At 40.4% G+C, this 20,731-nt stretch overlaps 1 protein-coding gene across 5 annotated transcripts in view; it reads left to right on the top strand.

The window, feature by feature from the left end:
• The window catches only part of ABCG2 (ATP binding cassette subfamily G member 2 (Junior blood group)), a 158,782-nt gene that overhangs the window by 119,455 nt on the left and 18,596 nt on the right, over window positions 1–20,731 (top strand). For all 5 annotated transcript variants that reach the window (XM_059375698.1, XM_059375707.1, XM_059375716.1 and 2 more), the window contains 7 exons: window positions 4,038–4,097; window positions 4,847–4,961; window positions 5,541–5,693; window positions 9,059–9,216; window positions 14,401–14,552; window positions 16,017–16,121; window positions 17,073–17,320. In XM_059375698.1, the coding sequence (XP_059231681.1) occupies window positions 4,038–4,097; window positions 4,847–4,961; window positions 5,541–5,693; window positions 9,059–9,216; window positions 14,401–14,552; window positions 16,017–16,121; window positions 17,073–17,320 (991 nt within the window). The remainder of the gene's footprint in view (window positions 1–4,037; window positions 4,098–4,846; window positions 4,962–5,540; window positions 5,694–9,058; window positions 9,217–14,400; window positions 14,553–16,016; window positions 16,122–17,072; window positions 17,321–20,731) is intronic.

Below are 20,731 nucleotides of genomic sequence, written 5' to 3'. Positions count from 1 at the left end.
GCACTATTATCATTATTCTTCTTGACACTCCCATTGTTCCTGATTCGGTTAGTGGGAGACTTTCCTTTATTTTTTTTCAGCTCATTCTTTTGAGATGTCCTCTTATTTGAGTAGTTTTTGGCACAGAAAGAAGTTTCAGACTCCCTGAATACTTATCTTGCTTCAGACCTGGAATCAGCTATGGTTCCTTTTTGTGGAGGATGGTATTTACAAACCATGAACTGGGTGCTTGGAATATTGGTTGCTGTTGGGATGCCATATGTTCTTAGCCCTCTCAGTGGGTAGACCTAGCGAGCATATGTCTATATATGTATACACACATATGCCTATACTTTTGCCTCTATATCTGTATATATAGATTAAAACCTAGGACTTCTCATTAATACCGCCAATTGTAATCTGATAGCCCATGGTTCTTTCCACATTTCTATGTTTGTAAAACATCTAAAAAAGTGAAAACCCTGGCTCTTGTTATCCTTGATACACTTACTGATTTGCTCATTTTTCTTATTCTTTAATACAAGGAATTAGCCTATCCTTCAGCGGTCCCCTCTCTTCCTCCCATCTCCCTTCACAGCCCGTGTTCTGTTGTAGCTGTTGAGTGTTTCCCACTTCTTCACATTTTTTTTTTTTTGCAAGCTTGCCTTTTTGTTTTCCTGTAATTCTCATTTATAAAAATGCAGAGACTCATTTATTCAACAAATTTTGGATGCCTGCTAGGTGCTTGACATTGTGCAAGATGCTATGACATAGGTATATCCTCTGCTCTCAGAAACCTTCTAGTCTAATGGTGGATTCAGACAAGTAGAGCATGGCACTGTGTTATTCTACCATGATGGAAGCCCCTAAACTTAAATTGGAGGGCCAGGGGCATGAGAGAGAGTGTCTGTGAGTGCCTTTATGTGTGTGTATGTGTGTGTGTGTGTGTATGTCGGGTAGGGAGGAAAGGTGCACCAAGCAGTGGGAATGACATGGACTTCTCCATAAAATGAGACCAGAGGGTTAACCATTATGCACTAAAATGTAATCGTTGGGACCTCAGTTCGTTAGCTGGGTTTCACCTGATGTGTTCAGCATTTAATAATCTACCTTGTAGACTGCTGTGCTGCATGCTATGGTGTGGTGGGGGGAACCCGAGATGGCACCATTCTTGTTGACAAGACTTTATAGTACAAGAGTGAAACTTCCCTGGATGCAAATGCTGTAAAGCCATAAATAAGGGTGGAGAATGAGTTTTGAGGGATGATAGTAGAGTGGAGGGCGGGGTGAGGGAGCAAGGGCATTGTAGACCATAAACCAGGACAGAGGTCAACAGCCTTTCTGTAAAGGGACTGCTAGTAAATATTTTCCACTTTACGGGCCACACATCAGTGCGGCAGCTCCTTGGTCGTGTCACTGCAGTGTGAAGGCAGTCATGGATGTAGACGAATGAATGCGGCTCTGCTCTAGTAACACTTATGAACAGAACAGGTGACTAGCCATTGGCCAGTCCCTGGCCTAGAGTGCAAACTCCACAAGTCCTAGGCTTTGTTTTATCCTCAGCTCCATCCCATGTCCTAGAAGAGTGTCTTACCACCTGTAGTAGTTACTGGATAATTGTGCTAAGTGAATGGAGGGAGAATTAGCCCCTTCTCCCAGCTGGAACTCTTTCTTGCATTTGTGACTGGACAGTACTGTTGTTTTCTGTAATGCTAGGGTCTAGTGCCAAAGAAAACCCAACTCAGGGAACTGAAAGATTGTCCTAGCCTGTTCACATTCAATTTTGGGTTAATCATTTAGGATTGTTGGTCTTTATTTGAGTAGATATTTTAAAAACCTGGAAAAGTTTCCTGACAATGACATCTTAGTGAATATCAAGCTGATTTTTGGTCATATTAGAGGAAGTTACTTGGTAGCTATTAATATAGTTCCTGGGTAGCTTTTTTTTTTTTTTTTTAAAGATTTTATTTATTTATTTGAGAGAGAAGGGGAGAGCATGAGCGGAGAGAAGGTCAGATGGAGAAACAGACTCCCCGTGGAGCTGGGACTCCAGGACTCCGGGATCATGACCTGAGCTGAAGGCAGTTACTTCACCAAACAAGCCACCCAGGCACCTACTGGGTAGCTATTAATAAAGAAGATCCATCAAAAGCTACAGATAAATGCATCTTGAAAGTTCACTTAACCAGTGTGTCTTTTTATACTGTGGGGGGTGGGTGGGGAAGATAGCACTGAAAGCACAAGAGATCTTTCTGTTCTACAGCTTGCTCCCACTTTATCAAATTCATTTTTTTGTTGGGTCTTTCAGTGAGAGGCACCTCAGTTCATGAGCAGAGTGAGGGCTACCTTCCCTCTTAGCCTCCACCAGCCATTCTATACTTGTAACAGTTTAAGCACAAGGGTCAGTAAATGCTGAGGTCCTCTGTGGTTGGGGAACTGGGGTACAACTGCTTTGTGATGTTCAGCACTCCTGGTTATATAACCTTAGGATTGGCCTCTGAGAATCATTGCCTGGGAATGAAATAGATTTCAGCTTTGGAATAGATACTATTTTTATTTTGGGATAAATTTTGATTTATCTGTTCCAACAGAGATTGGGCATAGACACCAAGGTTTTGAAAAGGCTTTTCCAGGTCTCTATTTTATCATGCCTGTTGAGCTGGAGAGACCCTACTTTTTTTTAAAATTTAATATATTTTTAAAATATCTTATTTATCTATTTTAGAGGGGAGATGGGGCAGAGCCAGGGGAAAGAGTATTAAGTAGATTCCACACTGAGCATGAAGCTCAATGTGGGGCTCAATCCCATGACCCTGAGATCAGGCCCTGAACCAAAACCAAGAGTCAAATACTTAACTGACTCTACCCTGTGGGTGCCCCTGGAGAGGGCATAGTCTCCATTCTCCCTTTTCTAGTCCATTTTTCCTTGCCAGTTTACTGGTTACCTTCAGGATGAAATTCAAACTACTTACCTTCTTTTTGAGTCTTAGCACAGTAAACCCTGCCTTAATTTTTTCTACCTTCTTGCTCTCTATCTGGATATTCACTGCCCTTAAACATCGTGGTTTGTCTAGGACATGCTGTGTGGACTCCCATGCCTCTATATCCTTAAAGGTTGTTCCCTACCGAAAGCGGCATCTACCAGTTCTATGCTAATTTTCCAGCCCACCTACCTGATACTTTATAAGGGAGAGAATAGTATATCCTGAGGGTACATATTTTACTTTTCTAATTCAGTAACAATTTTGTGACAGTTAAGAATTGGTATTTTGTATTTTACCCATGAGGTGCTTTATTCTTAGCCACTGAAATTCTACTTCACATATATTGTTTCTTAATCTGACGAGTTTTAAGTGGTGAGAATGCTACTGGTGATTCTAGAAATCCCGTTGACTTATTAATTGTGTAGAACTTAGAGTAGGTAGCCACAGAGGTGACTTGAAGTAAATCAGTTAATGTCATCAAACATTAGTTAAGACTTGTTACATTCTTTACACTGTGTTAAGAGGGGTAAGTGTACAGATATGTTTAATCAGAATCTGTGACTTTAAGGAAACTTGAAATTTCTTGTGTTCTTTTTCAAAGACTATAAATGGTTTAGAGAAGAAGTGAAAGGAGCTTAGAGGGACCAAGCCATTTTTCTTATAGGTCTTGACTAGTGATTAAGATCCTTCGTGTGGGGGGCGCCTGGGTGGCTCAGAGGGTTGGGCCTCTCTGCCTTTGGCTAGGTCCTGGTCTCAGGGTCTTGGGATCGAGCCCCGCATTGGGCTCTCTGCTCAGTGGGGAGCCTGTTTCTCCCTCTATCTGCCTGCTTGTGATCTCTCTCTAATGAATAAGTAAAATCTTAAAAAAAAAAAAATCCTTCATGTGCTGGACTTATGTTAATTGACATACGTTAATGGACATAACATTAATTGTCTTTTTCCTTTCAGCATTGGTTTGTGCTTGCTTTCCATCTATAGTTTAATCACTTTCATTGAGCATATTAGATACAGACTCTAAATTTATAGAACCGGTTTTGAAGTGGGCTGATAAACTGATGTGTTCTGTGCTTACAGTGGCATCATGAGACCCGGCCTCAATGCCATTCTGGGACCCACAGGTGGAGGCAAATCTTCGTGAGTATAATAGTAGAAGTCAGCTTTTCCTTTGGGGTTTTAATGTGCTTTTCAGGATGCCTTTCATGTGAGCAGGTATGTGTCGAGCGTTTGCTGCCTTTCTAGTGTGGTTCTAGGTGCTGTGGATAACATGCATGATGCCAGCTTGGGGCTGGTTGTCCCAAGGACTGGGAAATCTTGGTCAGCTTACTAACAGCACATGATAACAAGACATGACTGGCATACAGCTGTCGGCTATGATTTGAGCTAATGGGGAGGGAAAGGAGAGAGAAAAAAGTTGAAAGTGGGTAGATAGAGCCAAAGGCCCAAGTGAAGACTTACTTCTTAGACAAAGGAGCGCATTGTCTGACTTGAGAGAACCCCCCCAAGGTCACATGACCTGGAAGGTTGCTGGGGAAGTCTGTGCTGGAGCAGCCAATGGTGACTTGGTTCCATGTTTTTGAGTTATACTGTAATATAAACTAAAAAAGGAAGGTGAGAATTGAAAAATATAAGTAATTTTATGATGAATCATGAAATTCTACACCTGAAACCAATTTCATCATATATGTTGACTAACTAGAATTTAAATAAAAATTGAATTCAAGGAAGTACCTGAAAAAAACAGAAAACCATATACCTAATTTTAGGCAATCCATGGAATTTCTTGATCAGTCAATATTCTAACTTGAGCAGAATTTGGATTTAGAGTAGCTGAGAGATACAGCCTGAAATGGAGAAAAACAACAACGTAATATGTCCTCTCATAGGTTGTTAGATATCTTAGCTGCAAGGAAAGATCCAAAAGGATTATCTGGAGATGTTCTGATAAATGGAGCACCTCGACCTGCCAATTTCAAATGTAATTCAGGTTATGTGGTACAAGTAAGTATTTGTGGATTTGTATTTTAGCCTTCTTCTATTTCTGTATGGGCAAATGCCTTGGTTGATAGATCAGTGTACTTCCAGCTGACATGTTCATGGAACCAGTTTCCTTCACACCAGCTTTTCATAATCCCTTGTTTAGATTCGGAGTGGTGTTAAATGAAGAGGCAGGAAGAATCTGAAATCTAACCGCTGTAAGGGCAATGATATCCATTCTAGTTATGATTTCCACAAGACACTACTATTCTCCTTTTTTGCCCTACCTTCACCTCTCTCCTTCCCCTAACTTAGAAAGATGTTTTGCTAAATTTGTATAAAGCAGTCTGGACATGTCTGGTAGTAGTAATCGTAATTACAACCTGTGTCGACTTGGATGTACAGATGGGGAATGAAAATTATGCCATCTGCCTTTCCAGCTGTCTGTATTTGGAGTTACTGTCATTTGTCTACCTGCAAGATCATCATTAGCTAGAACTTTATGTTGGATATGGTATTCTTGGGGAGGAAGTTACATGTGCTTAAGTGTGATGGTACTAGAAAAAACCCAATATGTCTTGTTAAAATTCATTTTGCTTCAAGGATGATGTTGTGATGGGAACTCTGACAGTGAGAGAAAATTTACAGTTCTCAGCAGCTCTCCGGCTTCCAACAACCATGACGAGTCATGAAAAAAATGAGCGAATTAACAAGGTCATTCAGCAGTTAGGTCTGGATAAAGTGGCAGATTCCAAGGTAATGTGGAAAAACCAGATGGAGTCATAGCCAGCATTAAGATCTCACCTGTGTGGATAGCATAACTCTTACTCAAAAGTTTTCTACAATGTGCGTGCTCAGAAGTGGCTGCTTTCTGTAATATAGAGAAATGCGACTTGTTACATAATGTGAAGATGGAAATTAAAGAACAACCTAAAAATGTTTGGATCCTGGAAATGAAGTGTGGGAGGGTGGTCCAGTGTGTAGAAGTGCCTTTGCAAGAAACACAAGGCCCTTTCCCCATGATTATAGCTCTTGATGCTCTCACACTGTTTGTCAGGTCTCAGCTGTAGCTTTCCACTAACTTTCCTTCTTCCTGCTTTCTTTCCCCTTTTTAGCTCTCCTTCCTCTTCCTCCAGGAGACTTTGTGCCGTTGCTTTTGAGGTATATTTCCGGAATTCTTAAATGACAAAATCCAAGGGTTCTGGCTCTATGTTTCACTTTGCTGTAATTTGGCTTTCAAAATTATATTTCGTCAAAGTGGAGTTTCTTTTTTTTCTTTCTTTCTTCTTCTTCTTCTTCTTCTTCTTTTTTTTTTTTTAAAGATTCTTTATTTATTTATTTGAGAGCTAGAGCAAGAGAGCACGAATGAGAGAGGGGCAGAGGGAGAGGGAGAAGCAGATTCCCTGCTGAGTGAGAAGCCTGATGCGGGGCTCTATGTGGAGCTTGATCCCAGGACCCTGGGATCATGACCTGAGCTGAAGGCAAACACTTAAGTGACTGAACTACCCAGGTACCCCAGCAGTGTTTATTTCTAAGTTGTGTAGCATCTGAGTTGTTTCTCTATAGACTTTTCTTTGGCACTTTTGTTTCTCATTCCTTTCTCCCTCTCTTCCTATCTTTCTTTCTTCTGCCAGTACTTACTTACAGGCTGTGTGTTATGTGCTGGGTTCTTAGGTTTTAGAGATACCAGTTGTGGGCAAGAGAGACAAAAATAACTCCCTTTTGTGGTTATGTAGAGTCAGGAGGAAGAAACGAGATGAACAAGGGAGTTTTATAGTTGATGACTAAGGATGAAAGATTTGCCTGGAACTTTTGAAGCTTTGGGTGAAGATGAGCTTTTTAAGATTATGGTGACTATTGTTTAGCATTCTTTTTTTTTTTTTTTAAGATTTTATTTATTTATTTGACAGAGAGAGATTACAAGTAGGCAGAGAGGCAGGCAGAGAGAGAGAGGAGGAAGCAGGCTCCCTGCTGAGCAGAGGGCCCGATGCGGGACTCGATCCCAGGACCCTGAGATCATGACCTGAGCCAAGACAGCAGCTTAACCCACTGAGCCACCCAGGCGCCCTTAGCATTCTTTTTTTAAGATTTTTTTTTTTTAAGTAATCTCTACACCTGAGTTGGGGTTCGAATTTGCAACCCTGAGATCAAGAGTTGCATGCTCTGCTGACTGAGCGTGTGGTGGTGATAGTTTAATTCCCCTGAATATATATCCCTTACTTGGAAATAATGAAGAATGGGGGTTTCTGCTCATTATTGCTTCATGTCATATTGTCTGACATTTTAGAAAAACATAAAATGTATTTTGCTTGCATTTCGTTCAAAGACATAGTGCTGAGATGCCACCATTTACCATTTATTTTTGTTTTAGAAGTTTTAGAAGTTTATGTTGTTTTTAGGTTTCCTTTGTCTTGGCTCTGTTATTTGATTTTGTCTTTTTCTTAAGGTGCATTCCAATCTTTGCCTTTAGGTTAAAGTTCTTTACCAATAGGCAGTCAATTGCCCTAACTTCCTTGCATATAATTCCAGGAAAAATGAGCTAAAGGTAGTTGTTGACTTCTTGGAATTTATTTAATTGACTGAAAATAAGTTTAAAATTTTTTACTTTTTATGAAAATTTAAATATAGCAGAAATATAGTGAGTAGTCTAATTACTATCATAATTACATGTTTATAGTATAATTAGTATAATGGTATGATTACAAATAATATTCACGTAGATTTCCCAGTTGTTAACATCTTATCCCATACTAGCTTTGGCTTTTTTTCTGAAATTTTTTTTTTTTTTAAAGATTTCATTTATTTATTTGACATAGAGAGATCACAAGTAGGCAGAGAGGCAGGCAGAGAGAGAGAGGAGTTGGCAGGCTCCCCGCTGAGCAGAGATCCTGATGCGGGACTCGATCCCAGAACCCTGAGACCATGACCTGAGCCGAAGGCAGTGGCCTAACCCACTGAGCCACCCAGGCGCCCCTTCTGAAATATTTTGAAGAAAGTTGTAAATATCATATTTTACTCCTGACTACTCATTTTGCATCTTTTTTTTAAAAAAGATTTTATTTAGTTATTTGAGAGAGAGAGATCACAAGCAAGCAGAGAGGCAGGCAGAGGGAGAGAGCCATATTCATTCACATTTTCCCAGTTGTCTCCAAAATATCTGCTATAGCTCATTTGTTATAGGATCCAATCAAAGGCATGAGGAACACTTCCTTGTTATCTCTTTGAAGACTTTTTTTTTTTTTTTAAGATTTTATTTATTTATTTGACAGAGATCAGAAGTAGGCAGAGAGGCAGGCAGAGAGAGAGGAGGAAGCAGGCTTCCCGCTGAGCAGAGAGCCCGATGTGGGGCTCAATCCCAGGACCCTGGGATCATGACCTGAGCCGAAGGCAGAGGCTTTAGCCCACTGAGCCACCCAGGCGCCCCTGAAGACTCTTAATATAGGAATTCCTTTCTACTTCCTGCCTCTCCCCAAACCTTCTTGTTTTCCCTGCCCCCCTACACAATGACATTGACTAGTTGAGAAGACTGGGCCAATTGCCCTGTAAAATATTCCAGCTTCTGGATTTGTCTGAAAGAATGGATCAGGAATTCTGTAGTGAGTTGGGATACAGGCAGGGTCAGTTTGGGAAGCCTTGTGATCATTTAAGAGGTGCTAATGTGGTGTGATAGAAAGTGAACTTTCCCATTTGCATCCCGCCCACAGGACTATTAGAGGGTTGGTGAGGGAGGGTGTAAGAATACTAATAAATTCTAGATGCTTTCCCCTTTTCCTCTCCTACCTTTGTCTCCCTTCTGCTTTGTGATTTCATTATGCCAGGGCCATATGTTTTATTGTTCCAACTTAACTATCTTAAAACTAACTATTTGACTTGATAGGGAATGAGAAGTACTATTAAGCATGGTGTTCATATCAGGCTTGGCCACTTCCCGACCTGAGCCTCAGTTTGCTCATGTTATTAGAGAGAAACCTACCTCTTCTCCCATAATTTCATTTATTTGTTATTTGGAATAAGTGAGGACAATGAGATAAAGTGCCTCTTATAGGGCTGGCATGTTGTAGGACCTCAACAAATGGTAGTAGCTGTGGTTGTAATTGTTAATGATGTTATTTGTGCTTTAGGTTGGAACTCAATTTATACGTGGTGTATCTGGAGGAGAAAGAAAAAGGACTAGTATTGGAATGGAGCTTATTACCGATCCAGCCATCTTGTTCCTGGATGAGCCCACCACTGGCTTAGATTCAAGCACAGCAAATGCTGTCCTTTTGCTCCTGAAGAGGTAAATGCGATGGGAACATTTTTCTTCCACTCATCCAATATCAGATCCCCTGCGATGCACCAGGTAGTATTCTCAGTGCAGGAAGTTCAAGAGTGAACACAACAGACAAAATTGTCTTCCTTCTTTGTTGGAGGGGAGTAGTCAACTGACAAATAGAAGTGTTTCAAGAAAAATGAAGCAGGGTAAGAGTGTAGCAAAAGATGGCTGTGGTGGGAGTGGGGGTGCTCTATTATATAGCAGGGTGGTCAGGGAAGACCTCACTGATGTGACATGTGAGCTGGGAGCAAGGGAATGGGGCCTGGATGTCTGGGGAAGAGAGTCCTTGCTGGAGGGAAGAGCTGTGGGTCCTGAGCATGCGTGATGTGTTTGGAAACATCAAAAGAGTCGGAAGGAACTGAACCCCAGTGAACTAAGGGTAATGGAGACTGCTTACTGATTCATTTGCTGGGGCTGCCATAATGTAGGACCACAGGTACACAGGTGACTTAAACAACAGAAGTTTAGTTTTTCACATGTTTGGGAAGCTAGGAGTCTAAGTAAGATAAGAGGTCAGCAGGATTATTTCTTCTGAGGTCTCTCTCCTTGGTGCAGGTAGCTGTCTTCAATGTGTGTCTTCATTTCATTTTCCCTCAGTGCATCTGGGGCCTCCTCTCCTGTTCTTATAAGGACAATGATCCTTATTAGATTAAGGGCCACTCATATGACCTTGTTTAACCATAATTACCTCTTTAAAGACCCTATCTCCAACTACAGATATATTCTGAGGTACTAGGGGTTAGGACTTCAACATGAATTGGAGGGGAGGACAAAATTTAGTCCATAACAATTAGAATAGGACATGAGATGGAATTGAGAGGGTGGCTGATTATGCAGGCTTTGTAGGCCACAGTAAGAACTAGGGCTTTTATTGTCTCTAGGTAACATGGAAGCTTTTAGAGAGTTCTAGAACAGAGAAGTGGCAGCTGTGGAGAGAAAAGAACTGTATAACTGGGCAAGGTGAATGCAAGGAAACTAGTCAGAAGGCTGTTTGTATTAGCTCGGTTGAGATATGATACTGGCTTTGAGTAGGGTGGTAGTGGTGAGGTGGTGAGAAGTCATGGATTCTGCATCTATTCTGAAGATAGAACCAACAGGATTAGTACATGAATTGGACGTGAGGTGTGGTTTTATCGAGAAAACAAATTTCTAAATTTTAGGGCCTAAAAAATGGAAGAATGGAGAAAATAGTTGCATTTACTTTTATTCTTCCAGTGGGAGGAATATGTCGATAGGAGAAATTTCAGAGGCTAAATTTTGGACATCTAAAAAAATTTTTAAAATTTTTTTGACCTTACAGAAGAGTTATAAGACTAGTACAAAGAAATCTCATGTCTTCTTACTGAGATTTCCTAACTTACTATTTATCTGCATTTGCTCTCTCTCTAACCCTCCACCCCACATAGTCTTTTCCTGACATCATATACCTTCACCCCTAAATACTCTGGAGTGTAACTCCAGGAGACAAGGACGCCCCTCCTACACTACCACGGTCCACACCTCCCAGCCGCAACGTCTCCATTGTTGCCATCACCACCATCCAACCCATAGACTTCAGTTGGACTTCACCAGTTGTCCCAGAACTATTTCTTTCTCCTTTCTGACTCAGAATGTTCTCTAGAACCTCTTGTTTTAAGTATTTTCTAATCCTGAATAGTTTTTCAGTCTTTGCTGGCTCTCGAGTCCTTGTCTGTCTTCAAGAGTCCATTTCGTAGAGTGGCCCTCAACTTGGATGCCCCCAGGGTTCTCTCATGACCAGACTCAGGCCATGAGTTCTTGGCAGGGCTACCACAGAAATGATGCCGTGTTCTGCATAAATCAGGGGCTAACTGATTTTGACTTCTCCCACCGTGGGTGATATTCATGACCACTACCTGGTCGTGTTGGTGTCTGCTGGGTTTACCTGCTATGAAGCAACTCTTTTTCCCTTCATAACTGGTTGGTATTTGAGATGATCAGATAATATGTCCGTACCCTATTCCTCAACAAATCTTCACCCACCAGTTTTAACATATACTAGCAATTTCTGCCTCTATCAATTACTTGTATGATAGTTGCCAAGTGATTTTCTATTTACATCTTTCCTTCTACATATATTAGTTGGCATTCTACTGTAAAGAACGTTTCCTCCTTCCCCATTTATGTTTTCTCATATTCTTATTTTCGTTAATGGATCAGTGGATTATATAACTTAAATATTTTATGATTAGATTAGCCCTTATTTAGCCATTAGAAGCCTTTCCAGTCTGACTTTTGTGTCCTTTTGACATGTTCCCTAATCATTCTTCAAGCAATTCTTTACTTTATGATCAACAAGGTGTTCCAGGCTCATCTTGTACTTTTCCCGTGTCATATATTTCTCTGTGGAGTCCTGGTACCTTCTGTTGTAGTCAGAATTTAGAAACCAAGATCTAATTACTTAGTGTGCTCACTGCTACTGTCACTTCATTGCTTCCAGACCAACTTAGCAGACATACCTAGGAAATACTTGTGTACATGTGTGTGCTTTATGTCTGTGCATATATAACACAGAAATATGTATCTGTATTTTTTTATTAAAGATTTTAAGCAATCTCTACACCCAGCATAGGGCTCAAACTCACAACCCCAAGATCAAGAGTTGCATGCTCCATGGACTGAGCCAGTCAGGCACTCCTAGTTCTATATTTTATATGGGAAATATTTAGAATATTATTTTATTATGTATTCATGTGTATATAGTTTGAATAGAATGATACATGCAAACATACATCTGTAATTATCGCTCTGTTAGCCTGTGTGTATCAAGAAACCCATGAGTGCATAATATTTCCAATCCAGTCTAACACTTGAATGTTCTTTTTAGTCTTTGCCATTTCCGTATTTGTAAATGATATTTTTAAAAGATATTATTTATTTATTCCACAGAGAGAGGGAACACAAGCAAGGGGAGTGGGAGAGGGAGAAACAGGCTTCCTTCCGAGCAGGGAGCCTGACGTGGGCCTCGATCCCAAGACCCTGGGATCATGACCTGAGCCGAAGGCAGACGCCTAACGACTGAACCACCCAGGCACCCTGTAAATGACTTTTTAAACAGGCAAAAACTTGCTGCCATTATCTCAATACATTTACTTACTTTCCAAGCCAAGTAACTTAATTGTTAAATATAACTGATGATCTAGTCACGCTGGCCATGCTCTCTGCCCACCACCTCTGGGACTGCTCCCTACCACCCCAATTTTTTAAAAGCTACCACACACATTCTCTTCCTGTGGCATCCCCTCCTTGTCATTGCTGTGCTTCCTCAGACGCTCATGCCCTCCTAATCAGGTCTCTGTGCCAGGGTAAGAAGAAATGGGAAGATTTTAGACATCTTAAGTTTGAGATGGCAGTTACACAAAAAAGTGAAGATGCCAAGTAATGGGTCAGGTTCTGTTAGAGAATGAATGTTATCTTTCAGTGTGTTAACAGTGTTCATTAGAGGGTGGTGGAATGCTCTAGGCTCTGTCATGTTTTACCCTGTTCTGCACTAGTTAGCACATAGGCATCTTTCCCTGGGCTGGAGGGCTTTAACCTAGAACTTTTGACACCACTGTGCACACTGATCACTTGGATCTTGTTAACATCAGATTGCTTCCATTGCTCTGAGATGGAGTTTGAGTCTTCCTGTCTCCCAGGAGATACTGATATTGATGCCATTGGTCCTTAGACCACAAAGCTCTCATGGAAGCACTTCTTTGCTTTCAGTCCTTCACTGGCTTTTTCTTGCCCTCTGACGAAAGCTGCAGCTTCTGAGTGAAGGGACTCCTCATGGACTGATTTTTGGGGGCAGTCTCTTTTTCATAGCTTCTTCCCCTCCCCCTGGCCTCGATCCCCATGCACACATCCGGGCTTTGCAGTGACACGGAAGTACTTGTAATCTCCTTAATAGACCTTGTTATTGCATAGTCTGTTTGCCGTCTTCCTTCCGCTTAACTACAATTTCTCTTCTTGGCTTACTCTGGTTGGCCCCATTGATGCACTACTTATGTTATCTTCAGAGTGGGTTACGGTCTTGCATTTAGCTTATAAGGAACCCTCAGCTTCTTTTATTCCACACTGTACTGAAATGGTTGAATCTACTGGCCTGATCCTCTTTGAGGCAGAGTAACCTTGTACCTACTGCTAACATGCAGTAGGTGCTTAGAAAGTGATTAAATTGATATGATACCACTTATAAAATATTTTCAATAATGACAGGTTTTCAAAAGTGATTTTGACCTTTTGTTTCTTCTATCCGTGAGTAGTACCTCCCATGTAAATGTAGTTTAGCAATGTTTTGGCCTTGGAATCAGACCAGGGATCAAATCCCAGCCTCGCCCCTTACTGTGACCTTAGGGTCAGTCGTTCAACACACTACATCTCATCCCTAACATAAAGGTAATAATATTATTGGTACTGCCTAGTAACAGTATTGTGAGAAGTAAGATAAGTATGAAAGTATATAATAGCAAAGACATTGTAAGTACTCAGTAATGTTAATTGTATCATTAGGGCAAAAGAATGAAAACCAATTCCTACAAAACGAGGAGATTTAAATGATCAGTGAAAATGGGGCATACATCCATCATTTTAACATTCAGTCCATGATATGTTTCCAAACTTGAGTTTTCTTTTTTAAGATTTTATTTATTTATTTGACAGAGAGAAATCACAAGTAGATAGAGAAGCAGGCAGAGAGAGAGAGAGGGAAGCAGGCTCCCTGCTGAGCAGAGAGCCCGATGCGGGACTTGATCCCAGGACCCTGAGATCATGACCCGAGCCGAAGGCAGCGGCTTAACCCACTGAGCCACCCAGGCGCCCCCCAAACTTGAGTTTTCTTAAAGATTACCTGGGTGCCTGTTAGAAATATGGATTCATTAGGCCCAGTATGTCTGAGAAGACTGTCCAGGGATCTGCATTTTTCATGAATATTCTGGTTGATGTCAACTGCCCGTGGAACTCACTAGTGTTTTATGAAACCCTAGTGTTTCATAAAAGCACTGCCTTTAGGTCCCCTAACCATCAGATAATATGAAATAAGGAGTTAGTAAGAGAAAATCAAGTCGAACTAAGAATAGATGATTAAAGTTGCCGTGATGTTCAAGTTTTAGATGTTTAATGACTTTTATTTTTTCGCTTTTAACTTAGGATGTCTGAACAGGGACGAACGATCATCTTCTCCATTCATCAGCCTCGTTATTCTATCTTCAAACTGTTTGATAGCCTCACCTTGTTGGCCTCAGGAAAACTAATGTTCCACGGGCCTGCCCAGGAGGCCTTGGGGTACTTTGCATCAGTAGGTATGCTTGACTTTTTCATACAATAAGATCCTTTACTAAAAGAAACCTGAAAGAGAGCAATGGAGGTCTCCAGAAGTGCTGTTTGGTCTTTGAGTAGACATACTATGGCTTCCACCACTCCAAAACATCTTTGGTGAGTTTGGTGCTAGAATTTTTCTTCACTTTACAGTGCTACCTTGTTCTTTAGTTCTCTTTCCTGTCTTATTCGAATATGCCTGCATACATATGTATGAATATTTCTACTGGGCCTATATCTGACCCTCTTCCCAGTTCTGGTGACCTTTCACTAACAGTTCAGTGAATGTGTTGGCCTTATAACCAGTTATCTGTCAGTCAAACGTTTTTGAAAAGGTCTCATAATATCCCCCAATATTTTGTCTTCTTGTCCAGATTATGGATCAGGCTTTCTTATGTCATTCCTTTTTACGGGATGTTGATCTGCTCTGGTCGGGATTCATGGAGATGCTACTTAAAATTTTCTAGTAACATTAAATTACAGATTTAGGCTTTGAGGGGGTATAAGAGACTTACCAGTCAATAGAATGACTCATTGTAAGTCTTACTTTGAGGGGCCAACACTTCTGACAGTTTTGGACTGCCTGGTTCTATTTAGAATGGAAATATATAATTTTTTTTATGACTCATGCAGTCTGTTTCATTTTAGAGGTATTTGGATAGGATTACAGATGGTGCTCCATGACTCCAAATACACTTTTAAATATTCAATAGCCATCTTCTGAGATTTTTATTTAATCTCTCTCATTTAAAGTTAATAAGCACACAAAGTCTAGGGAGTTTAGGGGAGTTGAACCTAATAGACTACAGGTCAATTTGAGTCAGAGGATCACGCCACAAGGAGTTGAGATAAGCATTCACCTGTGCCAGTCACATTCTCTTGGGAGTGCTGCTCTGGGGATTTGTTCTCTATATTGGAATTATGACAGCACAACGCATGATCATTTGGCAGGTGAACTGGGAGAACCGAACACACCCCTGGCCTCTCCCAGGTGCTGTCTTGCTGTGCCCTGGCATTTTTGCTTTAAGGAGCATTTGTCCTAGCTACAGCCTTTTTTTTTTTTTAACTTAATTTTTTCCCCTTTGACCAAATTAGATTTTTGAAGCAGTTCTGATAAGCATCAGTGCATACTGATAGCTGTTTCAGGTTTCATTTGAGACCTGATGAATTATGACGAATAAGGACCAGCTATTAACTTCAGACTTTTGGGGAGTCTAAGGTTGGCTTTGGGTATGTTGTTTTTCTGGAAGACGGAGCATTGTTGAAATTTCATGTGATTGAATGTATAAAAAAGAAAGGGTAAATCAGTGAAAGGAGAAGAGGGGAGAAAAGAAAGAGAGTTGAGGGAGAAGTTGTTCTCTTTCCCTGCCTCACCTCTCTCACCCCTGAAAGTGAGTTTTTACTTTCCAAGACCAAGTTTATATACCTGAGTTGCCTTCTTTTTGTAGGTTACCAGTGTGAGCCTTATAATAACCCTGCAGATTTCTTCCTGGATGTCATTAATGGAGATTCCTCTGCTGTGAAACTGAACAGAGAGGACCAAGAGGGTGAAGGTATGTGAATCTGTTGAGAGTCACAGATTATTGTGAATGGAATTGACTGAAGTTTAACCATGTGGCAGCTCAGGAAAACATGGCTTTACATGAATTTATATTAATGCTGTCCTCTGGTAATAGTTGTCTTAGTCCATTTGGGCTGCCTACCACAGATACCATACACTAGGTGGCTTAGACAATAATCATTTATTTCTCACAGTTCTGGAGTCAGAAGTCCGAGGTGAAGGTACTAAAGACTCAGTATCTGTGGAGAACCTGCTTCCTGGTTCAAATATGGGTGACCATCTTCTCGATGCCTCCTCACATGTTGGAAGCAAGGAGGGGCCTCTTTTATAAGGGTTCTAATCTCATTCATGAGGCCTACACTCTCATACGACTTAATCACCCTTCAGATACGATCACACTGGGGATTGGGTTTCAGCATATAAATCTTGAGGGAACATAAACATTCACTCTATAGCACTGGTCAACATAGATTTTGTTTTCCGTGATTGGTATATTTTTGACTGAATGTATACATGAGTATACATGTGATAGTGTCACTTTTACGGGGAAATTTCATTAAAAATACCCATTTATATTATGTTTTGAAATAAGAAACTTGGCAATTTATATATTTGCATAGAGAAGAAAACAAGGACCAGGTTTGTATATCAGGAATTATAACTCCTTCTGGTAAGTAGTCTATTTTAAAAGAATTAGGGTTCAAGTGTTAGAGTTAGGAGAAGGCAGTAGGTTTGCTATATTCATAGGTTTATGGAAGCAGTCGGGCAATTAACTATTTTTCTAATATTGTAAAGCAATGACAGATCTAATAATTTTTTATACTCAAGCATTAGAATTATGATGTTAGGGAGGAACCAAAGAAAGGGGTTACAGGAAAATGGACTAAATCAGTTGTTATTTTATGAATAATGTTTCCCTTCTTTATCCACCTTTATTCCAAAGTCAAGGAGACTGAAGAGCCTTCCAAGAGAGGTACTCCACTCATAGAAAAAATAGCTGAGTTTTATGCCAACTCTGACTTCCACAGAAAAATGAAAGATGAGTTAGATGAAGTCCTAAAGGGTCAGAAAAGGAAGAGCTCAGCCTTAAAGGAGATCACCTATGCCACCTCCTTCTGTCATCAACTCAGATGGATTTCCAAGCGTTCATTCAAAAACTTACTGGGTAATCCCCAGGCCTCTATAGCTCAGGTAACCTGGCAGATTCTTTGGATTATGCTGGGACATAATCATGTGGGAGCATTAGGTTCTGATATAATCTATTAAGGTTATGCTTATCTTCTACTCAAGCTTCCATTTATTTATCTCCACTCCATTTGGGATATAAAAATAGCCAATAGCATAAGTGAAACACCATGAAATTTTTACTTATGGAAAACTTTTTTGGTGGGTTTTTGTTTTTTTTTTTTGACTACCTAATTAAGACTTCTTGTTGATTTAGACTAGCTGTAATGGGTAATCTTTGTTGAAAAATCTTTTCTTCAAAGATGGTGAAATGAAGTGTTTAGCCACATTTAGGGTTTTCTGGTGGCTGCACACATTCGTTTCCTGACTCATTGACTACGTGTGCCATTTTGGGAGCTTGTATACAGGGGTGAACAAAATCAGTGAAAATAAAACTCCTGTTCTCATAGAGCTTGTTTTCCTATGAGGAGTGACAGGGGACAAATTCATACAGTAATGAACTAGATATAGATAGCAAGTCATATGGTAAAAGGAGCTATGGAGAAAGTTGAAGCACAGTGGGGGAGAAAGGAAGAGAAGAGAGAAAGAAAGGAGAGAGGGACAGAGTGGAAGGGGGTTGATTGCATTTGAAGTCAGGAGGTCAGGGAAGCTGGCATCTAGATTCACTGAATGCAGCTGAAGGTCACGGGGGTCATCTGCTCTCTCTGGGAGGAGCCTGTGTGCAAGTGGTTTTCCTCATCATTGACCTTCTTCATTTAGGAGTTCTCATCTTAGGAAAGCACTAGGTACCTAAACAGTCGGCAATTAACACAACATAGTAAGCAGGCTTGAATTCTACTAAATAAGGCTATTTGCTTTCCCATTAACTTTCTTTTGATGAAAAGGAAATCATGTTCTTTTCCCCTTTGGCTGGCTCTGTTGGTAGTTGTTGATTAGTACCCCTTTATTGTTGTTATTCTCAGGTGCTCTGTTCTACAAACCCCTAGTATTACCAGTTTGTTGGTCCATCTTTTCTTTTTTATTAATTTTTATTAATATGTAATGTATTATATGCCCCAGGGGTATAGGTACAGGGCACATACCTTCCCCAATGTCCATCACCCGCCACTCTATCCCTACCCCCCTACCCCCCAACAACCCTCAGTTTGTTACCTGAGATTAAGAGTCTCTTATGGTTTGTCTCCCTCCCGATCCCATCTTGTTTCATTTTTCCCTTCCCTACCTCCCATAACCCCCACCCTGCCTCTCAAATTCCTTGTATCAGAGAGATTATATGATAATTGTCTTTCTCTGATTCGCTTATTTTGCTTAGCATAATACCCTCTAGTTTCATCCACATCATTGCAGATGGCAAGATTTCATTTCTTTTGATGGCTGCATAATATTCCATTGTGTATATATACTACATCTGTTGAAGTGGTCCATTCTTTTTAAGGAAATCAGTTTAGCCAGTTATTTGGGGGTCGTTGGTTTTATTTATTATCAGTCATTGGATTTCTGTTGAGTACCAAAAGATGGCATGTTGTTGGCACTACACTAATAGAATATTACTCGTTTCCTGGGGCACTTTGGTGGGATAGTCAGTTGAGTGGCCGACTCTTGGTTTCAGCTCAGGTTGTAATCTCAGAGTTGTGGGACTGAGCCCTGAGTTGGGCTCCTTGTTCAGTGTAGAGTCTGCTTAAGACTCTCTCCCTCTGCCCCGTCCACCCCACCCCATGGGTGCATGAGATCTTTCTCTCTCTCTAATAAATAAATGAATCTTAAAAAAGATATGACTGACTTCTTAACCACATGAGCCGTAATTTTCGTACTTTGGTGCTGTTGCCTTTTAAGTATTAGTACTCAGAATCTCTGTCCCTCTTTAAGATATACTGCTAATTGCTCCAAACATTTTTGCTACTATAATTTTGTATTTCTCTCAGAATATGAACACTTCTGTGTACTATCAATCAAAGTTAAATTTTTCTTTTTTTAAGAGAAGATTTGATATCATTTGGAAACAGATATCATTGATATCTGATAAATGAGGTTAGCCTTGTTTACCCATTTTTTTCAACAGTGAGATAATGTACTGGAGTTGATTCTTTAGTGTGATGTATACATTATATTTTTTTACTTGGAAAATAATGTAAATTTCTCTTTTTTCTAAAAGTGATTTTTAAGTATCTTGTCCAAGTCACACATACAGTAGTGCTGGGCAGGATGTGATTAGAATGTGGAGTTCTTTCTTTCTAAGTTTTTATTTAAATTCTAGTTAGCTAATATACAGTGTATTGTTAGTTTCAGATGTACAATACAGTGATTCAACACTTTGATACAAACCCTGGTGCTCATCACAAGTGCCCTTCTTCAGCCCCATCACCTCTTTCATCCATCCACCCACCCATCTTCCCTCTGGGAACCATCTCTTTGTTCTCTATAGTTAAGAGTCTATTTCTTGGTTTGCCTCTCTCTTTTTTCCCCTATGATTGTTTTTGTTTCTTCAATTCCACATAGGAGTGAAATCATATGGTATTTGTCTTTCTCTGACTTATTTTGCCTAGCATAATGCTCTCTAGCTCCATCTATGTTGTGCAAATGGTGAGATTTCCTTCTTTTTTAGGATGGGTAATGTTTCATTGTATATACGCCACATCTTCTTTATCCGTTCATCGGTCGATGGACACTTGGGCTTTGTCTATAATTTGGCTATAGTAGATGATGCCGCAACATAGGGATGCATACGTCCCTTTGAATTAGGTAAATGATTTGTAAATAATTACCTTTGGGTAAATAATAGTAGTGCAGTTGCTGGGACATAAGGTAGCTCTATTTTCAACTTTTTGAGGAACCACCGTACTGTTTTCCAGAGTGACTTCACCAGTTGGCATTCCCAGCAGCAGTGTAACAGGCATCCCTTTTCTAGAATGTGGAGCTCTTTCTAATACAGCATAATTCTGCATCTTCTGTTGCTGGGCTTCCTTCAGCTGTAGACCCAGCCTAGTGCTGCCGGGCTGCGTGTTCACCCTGTTTGCCTCCTCAGTGAACTGTTTGACAGAAGGAGTCCTAACAGTGCTCAAATTCACGGAGCTCTTGTAAAACAAAGATAGAACACTGCATCTCTCTGAGCATCTGCTGTTCTGATTTGTACATACTGGCATGTTAGGATAGGAGCAGGCAAATCTTTTTTGTAAAGGGGTAGATAGTATATACTTCTGGCTTTGTAGGCCCTGTGGTCTTTGTCTCAGGTAGTCAACTCTGCCATTTTTGCAAGAAAGGAGCGATAGATAATACATAAACAAATGATTATAGCTATGGTCCAATAAAACTTTACTGATGGACACAAACCAAATTAGAATTTCATCTAAATTTCATGTGGCAAGAAATAGTCTCCTTCTCTCACTCTTCGAGAAGAGTGGTAAAACCTGTTCTTAGCTA

The sequence above is a fragment of the Mustela nigripes genome, chromosome 1 (assembly GCF_022355385.1).
Source record: "Mustela nigripes isolate SB6536 chromosome 1, MUSNIG.SB6536, whole genome shotgun sequence".
NCBI lineage: Eukaryota > Metazoa > Chordata > Mammalia > Carnivora > Mustelidae > Mustela > Mustela nigripes.
This window is presented reverse-complemented; position numbering and strand designations above follow the sequence as displayed.